This window comes from Syngnathoides biaculeatus, chromosome 15 (assembly GCF_019802595.1).
Source record: "Syngnathoides biaculeatus isolate LvHL_M chromosome 15, ASM1980259v1, whole genome shotgun sequence".
NCBI classification, from domain to species: Eukaryota; Metazoa; Chordata; class Actinopteri; order Syngnathiformes; family Syngnathidae; genus Syngnathoides; species Syngnathoides biaculeatus.
Window position 1 is genome coordinate 20,941,063 of NC_084654.1, and position 11,889 is coordinate 20,952,951.

An 11,889-nucleotide genomic window follows, 5' to 3' on the forward strand; every position below is an offset into this window, starting at 1 on the left:
TTGCTCCTCAAGTCTATCTCGTTAGCTGCACGTGCGTGCGTCTATTTTTAAAACCTTTGTTCTCTTAAATAGCTCCTCCTCCTCCTCTCGCCGCGGACGTGTCTAATTCCCGGACTGACGCGGCGTTAGCGCTTCAGGGAAGGAGCACTCGTTTACTTGAAGCAAAAACTTCTCTCCTCTCCCTCCATCGCATTATTTGTTTGTCTTGAGATGAAGTGGGGGCGGCAAACTTTGCTAGTGAGTGGTTAACAGTTCTGCCTCACTCACTAGCTCACCCGCAACCCCAAAGAGGATAAAAACCCCTTTCGAGCAAAAATTGCATACTCCATCGGGTTTAAGTCTGGAGACTGACTCGGCAAGTTTAAAATCTTTTACTGCCTGCCCCAACGTAACCCGGTGGAATTGCGGTGAGCAAATCTGCCTCACAGTTCTAAGGTTGTGTCGTTATCCAAGCCGCTTATCCTCACAAGGGTTGCGGGAAAGCCGGAGCCTAGCTTCGGGTGAAAGGCGGACGACGCCCTGAACTGGGCAGATATCGACACCATCACCGAGCGGGAATCGATCCCACGCTGCCCGCACCAAATGCAGGCGCGTGTACCACTGCACCATCCGCGACGCCCCATTTCTAAGGTTCTGGGTTCGAATTTTCAGCCTTTCCGCGTGGCGATTGTACGATTTCTGAAAATATGGATGCGTCCGCGCGTGTGCTTACGAGCCCTGCGGACGGATGTGATGAATGAAAAAAAAAAAAAAAAAGGCGCTGCGAGCGGTTTCAGTGGCCGGCTCGTGCGGACGTTTATTGCAATCAATAATTCATATTTGACGATACACAATAAAAAGTCTCGTTCACAGCTGATCCGGAGCGGAAAAGATGCAGCGGCGGACGTGCTGAGAATACAACATTTGCGGTGCTTCTAAGAAGAGGATGCCAGAAATTGTACACCGGCCGCATCCCGCCATCGCGTCCCGTCTGGCCGCCTTAAGAGCTCGGAGTCCATTAAGGCGGGGCGGGGTGCGTTCCGTCGGGCCCGTTCCCGACCGTGACGGCTCCGTCAGAAGGGGTGCTCCGAAACGAAGACGGTCAGCCGGATGATGGAGCTGCCGCGGAAGTTGATCACGTTGTTGACCGTCACCATCTCCAGGTCCAGGACCACCTCCCTGGGACCCTTGATGGGCCGCGACAGCACCAGCGTGGCGCTCATGTTGCTGGTTTGCTAATGGCGGCAGAGTCAACGACGCGTTACAAACACAGAACACGCAGAGAATTATTATTCTGCATGATATGAAAACATGGTGAGCCGTGAAAACTATGGTTTTGGCGCCACCTGTTGGTGGTTTTCCTGCAGTCACGATTTTTTTTTTCCTTTTTAAACCGCTACATTTGAAGCATATTACGTACTAAAGAAATGAGAATATTTCAACATTATTAACACCCATCCATCCATTTTCTTGGCCGCTTATCCTCACGAGGATCGCGGGGAGTGCTGGAGCCTATCCCAGCTGTCGACGGGCAGGAGGCAGGGTACACCCTGAACTGGTTGCCGGCCAATTTCAGGGCACATCGAGCCAAAATAGCCAGACTCACAATCGCACCTACGGGCAATTTAGGGTGTCCAATTATTGTTGCACGTTTTGGGGATGTGGGAGGAAACCGGAGTGCCCAGAGAAAAACCACGCAGGTACAGGGAGAACATGCAAACTCCACACAGGCGGGGTCCGGGATTGAACCCAGGACCTCAGAACTGTGAGGCGCAATGCCTTCTAGCTGATCCACCGTGCCGCCAATTATGAACATAAATACCGAAAATAACAACAAAATGAAGATTGAATGAAGTATTTTATAGCTCATGCTCAAAGTGTGGTTAAGTTTCACGTCACTGTTTGGTGAAGGGGAAAAATAAAAGCGTATACAAGTGGTGCCTCGGTTCTCGAACGCAAGCCGTTCCAGAAGGCCGGTTGAAAACCGAAATGTTCGAAAACCGAAGTTCGTTTTCCCATTACAATGAATGGAAAATGAAATAATGCGTTACAAGCTTAAAAAATGTTTTTTAAAGCGTTTTTTGTAAGCTTTTCCTGATAATAAATTGCATAGTAGAAATACATGTATAGTTTAAATACTTTATATTTTATTATTTATTATTATTTATTTATTTTTTGCTTAAAATTTATGCTTTAGTAGCAGATTATGCTAGGCTGGGAGTGCATTGCCATATCTGTAGCGACTCAGCCCCCCACCCTTATAAAAAATTTTTTATTAACAAAATTGCTGAATAATTTTAAATGACCAATAATGAGGGGGGGGGGAGACAGACAAATTATTTTATATTTACATAGAAAGTAACATGTCCAAAAAAATTTAACCTGCAACTAGAGGTAGGGTTAATGGAAAAGAAAAATGCAAAGCAACACAACCGTTTCAAATGTCTTCGGTGGGGGTGACTCGCCCCTTTTTAACCAAGAAAATGTAATGTAGACTGTTTCTGAAGCGTTTTTTGAGCACCAGATTCGTGCTCGGCTATCAAATCCTTCTTGAAGTCGACGGTTTTACGCACCACTTTCCCTTTTTCAGCACCGGCGGTTGCCACTTGCCTTCTTTGGAGCCGTGATCGGGGGTTAATGTTGCTCGATTGGAAGAAAAAAAAAGGCAAGTGGGTCAACTGGTTGCGTAGCGCATTACGTCGTTTACGTTTTTTTTTTTTTTTTTTTCGGGGGTTGCGTTCGAAAGCACAATAACAGATCGCCGCGGGTCGCCCGCCCGGGGGCGTTCGAATACCGATTTTTGTTCGAAAACCAAAGGAAAAAAAAAAATCTCGAAACCGATTTGTACGAAAACAGAGACGTTCGAAAACCGAGGTACCACTGTAAGAGTGCAATAGGGTGCAATGTCTAAGTACGACCAGGAGAGGGCAGCGTCCACTGCCTTAGGCGAAGGGCCACGTAAGAGCCAAGCGCCAATATTGGAACAGGAAATAAATCAATGAAATGTGCAGCGACAAAGTTGGACTTTCGTCACGCACATTCCCGTCGGTTCCCTCGTATCTTAAGGAGACGGCAACTCACCCTCATGTAGAACTCCTGGCCCTCGTTGCCGGACTTGATCTGGAAGATGTAAAAGGCGCCCGGGTAGCGCGTGGTGGCCTGCATCTGGAAAACGTCCGTGGGGACGCCGCGACCCGACGACAGGTCCATGTGTCGGTACAGGATGGTGAAGGGCTGATCCCGGCAGGCGGGGTTGCCCGTGGTGCACATGCACTGACTGCGCACACCAGAGTAGGGGGGTGAACGCGAAGGTGAGAAAATCGACGCCGCGGCCCGCGTTAAGAAGCGGGACGCCGGCACTCACTTGTCGCCCACTTCAACGTAAGGAGGCGGACACTGTAAAGGAGCCAGGCATGTGTGGCCTCCCTGGAAATTGAAACAGACTCGTTCTGTTGTACAGGTGTTGTTACCACTCTCACATTCATTGATATCTTCAAAATCAAGCACACGACAACACCACTCGGGGTCAGTTCAAAAGGTCACAGGGCGCAGGGAGAGACAACGTTTGGACGGCTTTTTTTGTTTTGTTTTTTTTGTTTTTTTCGGGGTGTACCTTCGCAGCTGCGCCCGTCCTCGTAGACGTAATAGCCGGGCGGGCAGATGCAGTTGAAGGAGCCCGGCGTGTTCACGCAGCGGTGCTGGCACAGGAACTCGGAGAAGCTGCACTCGTCCACGTCTGCAGAAATGACCGACGGCGGAAATACGTAACTTGGGAAAGGGAAATGCATAAATTGTCAATTGCCTCTTCTTTTTTTTTTTTGTGGTCCATGACAGCAAATCAAGTGAGGTGTACTTCAAATTTCTTTCGCTAAACAGATTTGCTATTTCTATTTTGTGTACAAAAACTGAAAATGTGCTCCACGTTTTATGGATGTCAAGAATAATTTTTTTTTTTTTTATTTCGGCCTTTTCTGATTACCAAAAACAAAAAAATGTGGCTAGAGTACGTAATAATACAAAGAGGTGATGATAAATTTAGATGATTTGCACAGTCAAAACGAGGAAAATGCAGGTGTCAAACTTACGGCCCGGGGGCGAGATGCGGTTCGCCACATGATTTTGTGTGGCCCGCAAAGGCAAATCATCGGTGTCAAATTCCATGATTCTGGTGAAAATCTGGACCAAAATGTCAAATTGTCATCCATCCGTCCATTTTCTTTGCCGCTAATCCTCAACGAGGGTCGCAGGGAGCGCTGGAGCCTATCCCAGCTGTCGACGGGCAGGAGGCGGGGGTACACCCTGAACTGGTTGCCAGCCAATCACAGGGCACATATCGAGACAGACAGCCACACTCGTAATCACACCTTGGGGCAATTTAGAGTGTCCCATTAATGTTGCACATTTTTGGGATGTGGGCACCGGAGTGCCCTGAGAAAACCCACGCAGGCACGGGGGAGAACATGCGAACTCCGCACAAGCGGGTCCGGGATCGAACCCGGGACCTGTGAAGTGTGAGTCTAACGCTTTACCGGCTGATCCACCGTGCTGCCCCTCAAATTGTCATATTAATGATAATGTTAAGATATTATAAGCCTTTTTTTGTGATGCCAAACATGAATAATGGCTGAAAAATACTCATTACCCTTGATTACTGATTCCCAAACTAGTTCATAAATTTCAGGTGCAAATATGATGCGACTATTAAAACTTTTTATGCTTTCACAGTCATAACGGCTCTCTGAGGAAAACCATAGTTACAATGTGGCCTGTGATAAAAATGAGTTTGATACCCGTGCTTTAGAATATACATAATTGTGCATAATGACTGATTAATTGGGACAAAAGACAAAAAAGCGACTCAGTAAAGTGCAGTTAATCTTTGCAGAGGATAAAGAATATTGTATATGCATGTGACTATTCTTATATTGTCCATCTACGTGCTGATGGGTGCGCATATTTGTCTTCAAATATCTGTTGCTTTTCGGGTAGAAGGAACTAATGATGTTATTTGTTAGCCCGTCTATGGCATTTTGGATTATGTGTTGCGTTAAATGCACAAGGCATAATTCTTTGTTTTACGTTGACTTTGACAGTCAACTTCAACTGAGCCTAAGTGTGTATGTGTGTGTTGTAATAACGCGGCATCGGGGCTTACCGTTGCACGAGGTTCCGTCGGCCGCCAGTTCGAACCCTTCGTCGCAGTTGCACATGAAGGAGCCGTGGTTGTTGAAACAGCCGTGGCTGCAAGGCCCGTCTGCGCACTCGTCCACGTCTGACACACACACACACACCACACACACACACACACTTTGTGCAACAATTCCCGGAACTTTTCTTTTTTCTGGAAAAGTGTCCAAACATTTGCGTGTCGTTAAGGTTGCGCAATTCTCGGGAGACCTCCCGGAAACATCGCACAACCTTCCACTTTATGTCCCATAGTTCATGAAAAAAACAAAAAATCGTAAAACCTGCACACGCTGGCTAAGATTCAGGCTCGCGCGGCGGAGTTTGCGGAAATACGCGACGTCGCCGAACGCACCTTGGCAGCTGCGGTTGTCCGGATTGAGGACGAAGCCCGAGTTACACGAGCACGAGTACGAGCCCGGCACGTTGGCGCACAGCTGCTGGCAGTAACCGTAGCGACACTCGTCGATATCTGAAAAGAACACGCTTATTACACATGATGTGAATTAATCACCTGCCCCCCCCAAAAAAAAAGTTGGCAAGAATCTGCATTGAGATAAAATTAAACATCCAAGAATTGCATCGGTAATTTATCTACGGTGCACTTCGAAACAGCATTATTATTCATCCATCCATTTTCTTTTGTCGCTTATCCTCACAGGGGTCGCGGGGAGCGCTGTAGCCTATCCCAGCTGTCAACGGGCAGGAGGCAGGGTACACCCTGAACTGGTCGCCAGCCAATCGCAGGGCACATTGAGATCAACAGTCGCACTCACAATCACACCTATGGGCAATTTAGAGTGTCCAATTTATGTTGCGTGTTTTTGGGATGTGGGAGGAAACCGGTGTACCCGGAGAAAACCCACCCAGGCACAGGGAGAACATGCAAACTCCACATAGGCGGGTCCGGGATCGAACCCGGGGCCTCAGAACTGTGAGGCCGACGCTTTTACCAGCTGATCCACTGTGCCGCCCTGCATTGTTATTACAGTTGGCAGGAAGATTAAAACACAGTACAGAATAAAATGTATAACATTTAATTCGCACCACTTAAAACAGAAAAATGAAAATACTAGAATGTAATTATGATGTCTGTTATGCTTAGATTAGATGCAACTACTCTCAGTATTGCGAAATGCTGATTAGCAGAAAGCTGCAGTTTAATATTGCATGCTAATGCTAAATTATTAGTAGTTACTGGGTAATATTTTTTTTAAATCATGTGTACTTTAACACAAATGTAAATTTTGAAAAAAATGAATTTCAACTGTAACTGCAATCAATTAGCAGTTAAAAATTGGACAAACATTAAAGGTTTAAAAAGGGAGCGACTATGAAAAGCTAAGCTAGCCAGAGGAAAATACAACAAACAATTAGTAAAACCATCATTATGACTACTCATTTGTGTTCACATTTATAGAGTATTGTGTTACATTTATTTCTATGTTAGCGTTTCCATTTTAAGAATTCATATTCGGAATGATTTTTAATATAAATATTCTGAAGGTTGATTTTTTTTTTTTTTTGGTGGCGTTTGTGGAGCCCCAGTTGCGGGCGAGGCCCACCCTGGACACGGAGAAGATCCACTCACCCTGACACTGCCCCCCTATGAGCCAGAAGCCCTCCGTGCAGGAGCAGGTGTAGCCCCCCGCCGTGTTGATGCACACCTGGGTGGGATTGCAGTGGTGCGAGTTGGTCTCGCATTCGTCAATGTCTGAAAGTCGGAAAAGACAGCCCAAAAAAATTGGATTAAAAAGAAGCCATACACTAGAACATATCGGAATCCTCACAAGTGGTCAAGAATAGACAGCCGCAGTAAGAAAATAAATACGTAATAATCACGTTAATTCACAAACTGCCGATGGCCACGAATCACGTAATACGCAGACTGGCTAACGGGTTAGCTAGTTAACAGCAAGCCAACTCTACAGTCTCGTTCGCTGATGCCAACGTCACTGGCTCCGCCTTTAAAGCCATTTTCTGAGCCGCTTATCCTCACAAGGGTCGCGGGAGTGCTGGAACCTATCCCAGGCATCATCCAGCAGGAGGCGGGGTACACCCTGAACTAGCCAGCCAATCACAGGGCACACGGAAACGAAGAACCAATCACACTCAGGGGCAAATTAGAGTCTCCAATTAAACGCATGTTTTTGGGATGTGGGAGGAAAGCGGAGTGCCCGGAGAAAACCCACACAGGCGGGGCCGGGATTTGAACCCCCGTCCTCAGAACTATGGGCCAGACGCTCCAACTGGTCGCACCACTCTTCACATTTAAAGACACAGGCATTAGTGGATAAAGAGAGAAACAGCGACCCCAAATGGACAAAAATAATACGTGCACCTCACAATCTTTTTTTTTTTTTTTTTTAAATGCAAAATCATCTTTTATCTGATGATACAAATAAAGTCAATAAAATACTTGATTCGATAAATATTCAATGGCTGTGGCCCTTGAATAAACTGAAAATCCCCTCAAATTAAAATATTAAATTGAAACTGTACATATATTTGTTGTAAATGAAAATCAATCACACAGTAAATGAGTTCATTAAACTGCAAATTAGTTGCGCCGTGCATAATGTGAATTGAAAAATGCTGTACAAATATAATTTGATTGATCAATGTAGACTAGCCAATACAAGTAAATGTAAAAAAAAAAGACAAATCTGAGGCTCAAAAAATAAATAAAAATAGTTTCTGTAAAATGGAGACTGTGAATGTAGCATGCGGCAGAGCAGTACTAGTAGTAGTCGTACTATTGGAGGTATTTCACTTTCTTCCAAGTAATCCCAGAAATGTCCCAGCCGCTCCCCCCCCCCGCCCGTTATTTGCCGTGTTTTTTTTTCCGCCCACCCTCCGGCCTTTGTTTCAACAACATTCCAAACTATCGGCTCCCATTTTGTTTTGGCTCCGCATTACCAGATTGCTCCGATTACATGCGCAATTCCTCAGACTTCCTTAAGAGGCAATGACGAAAATCGAATGGGCCGGAGGGAAGCGGGGGGGGGGGGGGGGAGACAGGGGGGGGTTGTTTGCTCAGGCGGGCCAGACCGGCGATAAACGGGACCCCGTGCAGCACTTCGAGGAACGTCGTCCGACCACCGAAAAGCGAGTCGGGAGGCGTGAAGTGACAGACGGAAAAAGAAAAAAATTAGGATTTGGTTAGTTATTTGATTTCCAAGTATCATTAACATACATTAATAAAATTCCAATTTTTTCCCAATTTAATTTCCTATTTTGAATACATTTGGGAAAAATATTTTGAAATAATAACATTAAAAATAACTTGAAATATCTGTTTCATCCCCGAAAAAAAAGTCTTCATTCTGAAATAATTTTGTGTCCTTCTTGATTTTCTCAAACAAACAAAAAAGCTTTTTAGACTATTATTGTCAAACATTTAAAATAACATTTCAAAATATATTTTAAAACCTTTTCCATCATTTTAAGATAATTTAAATACTATAAAAACTTTTTTTATGTCCATTAAAAGAACATAACATAATTTGAACCCTACATTGATAATATATATACTTGTATATATACATACACACTGTACATATACTGCATATCATGTGTATGTAATATATTAATTTTCATGTGGCAAAAAAAGCCCAAGAAAAAGCAAAACCACAAAACTATGCTCGCTTGACAATTCACTATTTCATGTGACTTGAAGACCATATTTCTCCTGAATATCATCGTTAATGGTGTTTTTTTTTTAATGTAATGCGTACGACAATGAGGCTTCATAATTAATAATTACCTGATTTTTTTAAATAAAAGCAAGTGCAGGAATTTCTGTCAGGTATTGGCTGTGCCTCTCCTAAATGTGACAACAATCTCCTGCGCGCACACACACACACACACAAATATATACAGCGCCCCCACCCAAAAAATAAATGACACCACGGCTCCTGTCAAAGCCGCGTTTGTTCCACATCCAGACAGGAAGTTGCAGTCTGTAGGTGGCGTCGTTACGTCATTGCATGTTGGCATGTTGATTATACGCTGACACAAGCGCGCCTGTTCTACACGACGCAAGTATGGCAACGTGACTTCACGTATGGGCCCGGTAAGGTGCCCCGGTGTTCCCCAAAACAAGGCGCTCTTTTGACCAACACTTTATTAGGTACACCTGCACGCCCCCAATAACATCCATCAGAAGAAAAAACAAGAGCGTAGTTGTTTGATAAGAGTATTAAAGTAACAATGTTCTTTATCGTGGTTGCAGTCTGCAGGCGTCAGTACGGTGGCCTGGAAGTGCAAAACATCTCGGTAAATAACTGAAATTAATTTTGTACAGCAGACGGGAATAACGGAATATAACCATTTTAGAAACACGTTTTCATTTTGCTGAAAGCTAAAAAGAAATAACTGTAAAAACATGCTTTATTTTGTAATAAGCTAAAAATACAGAATTTTTTTTTTAATAGCTTTTTAAATTTGAAAACTATCACATTGGTTGTCAAACTTTACACCCAGTGCCAGCAAAAAAAAAAAAAACGACTCTCTTTCCGAGTACTACCAACATGACGTACGATACAGTACAGTGTAATAATTGTATACGTCTATCACTATTGCGAGCCCGCACACCACAAGTTTGCCGATCCCTAAACTCAGAAATGATATTTGATAGAAACATTAATATTCACAAACGATTCCAACTAGAACCTCCCCCAAATGTTCTGGTCACGCTTGCACACGCAACCAAATGACAACAAGATGCACAAAGAACAAAAAAAACCTAAAAGCGCTCACCGTTGCAGGTGCCGTCGTCAGCCAGCGAGTAACCCAGGATGCACGGCACCGGGTAGCTCAACTGCGGGTAGCTGGGCTCGGCCGACCTCGGGGGGGCCGGCACGTAACTGTCCGGCTGGCCCGGGGAAGTGCTGCCGCCGCCGCCGCCGCCGCCGCTGCCCCTGCGGCCCTGGTAAGCCGAATCGGGCTGCTGCTGCACCTGCGGCACTTGTGCGGGGTCGGGGCCGTAGGACTGGCTGTAGAGGCCCTGAGGCAGGCAAAGGTAGCCCCCGTTCTGGTTGACGCAATGCATGTCCCCCCTGCAGGGGTCTGGAAGGGTCCGGCACTCGTCCACATCTGCAAGGTTACGTTCATGTTCGCGTGACTTCATTCTGGTGGCTGTCCCATGCGTAAAAACCATTAATGGGTTTTACATACCATGAGTAAAATCACAAAAAAAAAAAAAAAAAAACAGGACGTTTGCCGTTTTTGTTTGGCTAGTACACTAAACAGACATCCATCCATACATTTTCTTTGCCGCTCATCCTCACAAGAGTCACAGGGAGTCTATCGCAGCTGTCGACGGGCAGGAGGCGGCGTACACCCTGAACGGGTCGCCGGCCAATCCCGGGGCACATCCAGACAAACAGCCGCATTCCCAATTTAGAGTGTCCAATTCATGTTGCGTGTTTTTTGGGATGTGGGAGGAAACCGGAGTGCCCGGAGAAAACCCACGCATGCACGGGGGAGAACGTGCAAACTCCACACAGGCGGGTCCGGGGATCGAACCCTGGACCTCAGAACTGTGAGGCCAACACTTTCCAGCTGATCCCACCGTGCTGCCTCATAAAAACCACTAATGGGTTTTACATACCATGAGTAAACCCCCCCCCCCCCCAAAAAAAAAAAAAAGTTTCAGGAATCCATGCCAAAAAAAAAAAAAAAAAAAATAGGGTGTCTGGCGTTTTTGTTTGGCTATCACACTCAAGTACACTAAACAGACAAGCAAATTAAATAAATTGCGATTCGAAAATTGTAATGAAGTTCGAGAGCGCTCACCTATGCACTGTCTTGACCTGCGATCGTATCTGAAGCCCTGCGTGCATGTCTGCGAGGACAACAAAACACTTTAAGACTCTTTCAAAAATGCACGTCGTGAACACTCTCGAGGCGACTCTTGCGTTCAATTTCAGCACATTTGTCAGCCCCGCTCGGAGTTGCCCCCACATCCAAGCGTCTTTATCGCGCCTTATAGGGGAAAACTCCAAGCTACACTTTTGACACATGAACACGATGTACATCCTGTTTCACATTTTCAAAAAAAAAAAAAAATAAAATGCTTTCATTGTCTTTTACTAAATGAAGTTATATTTTCCAAACAGGAACGTCAAGGTTCTTTAAATTTAATTCACAGGTACTGCGTGCACTACGCTCCAAAATAGAACATGTTCAGGGAAAAATGCACATTAAAAAAAAAGACCTTTAAAAGTGACATTTTTGTTTGTTGTTCATAAATGCAATTTATCCCCGTTTGACTTGATTTTTTAGTGTAATGTGGAAGGAAAACGGCTTACCTGGCTGTGTGCTGACTGCATGCAAAGCAAAATAAATAGCAGAGCGGCGACCATCCTGCAAGTCAAGTCAAATTTGTTTTTGGGGGTTTTTTTGTCGCCCCCCCCTCCCACACACACACTTTTGGGGTGCGCTGCAAAACAACATCGACACTTGCGCGGAAAGATCCAATACTGACCTTGCAGAGGAGCAAAGCGTCGAGCCACGTATGTCACCGAGCGCGGTTTCCATTTCCTCCGCAGCTCCTTTCACTTCGACGACCCTTAAAACGTGGAGAGAGACCCCCCCCCCCCCACCACCACCACCACCCTCAGTCAGTTAAGACCCCCGCCCGCACGATGTCATACACCACAACTCTGCCCCCCCCCCTCCACCCTCCCCCAAAGTGGACTGAGGCACCGCTGGTATTGCCTC

General features: G+C 45.5%; 1 protein-coding gene across 1 annotated transcript; it reads right to left on the reverse strand.

Annotated features, from left to right (window-relative positions):
- Nucleotides 1-766: 766 nt before the first annotated feature.
- fbln5 (fibulin 5) lies at nt 767-11,792 on the reverse strand. Its single transcript, XM_061844650.1, has 11 exons — nt 11,654-11,792; nt 11,478-11,532; nt 10,963-11,011; nt 9,925-10,260; nt 6,755-6,877; nt 5,519-5,635; nt 5,135-5,251; nt 3,593-3,715; nt 3,344-3,470; nt 3,061-3,256; nt 767-1,214 (listed from the first exon to the last, which is right to left on the reverse strand). Exons 1-11 carry the CDS (start codon nt 11,704-11,706, stop codon nt 1,053-1,055), a joined length of 1,458 nt encoding a protein of 485 aa, XP_061700634.1. The 5' UTR covers nt 11,707-11,792; the 3' UTR covers nt 767-1,052.
- Between the last annotated feature and the right edge of the window lie 97 nt (nt 11,793-11,889).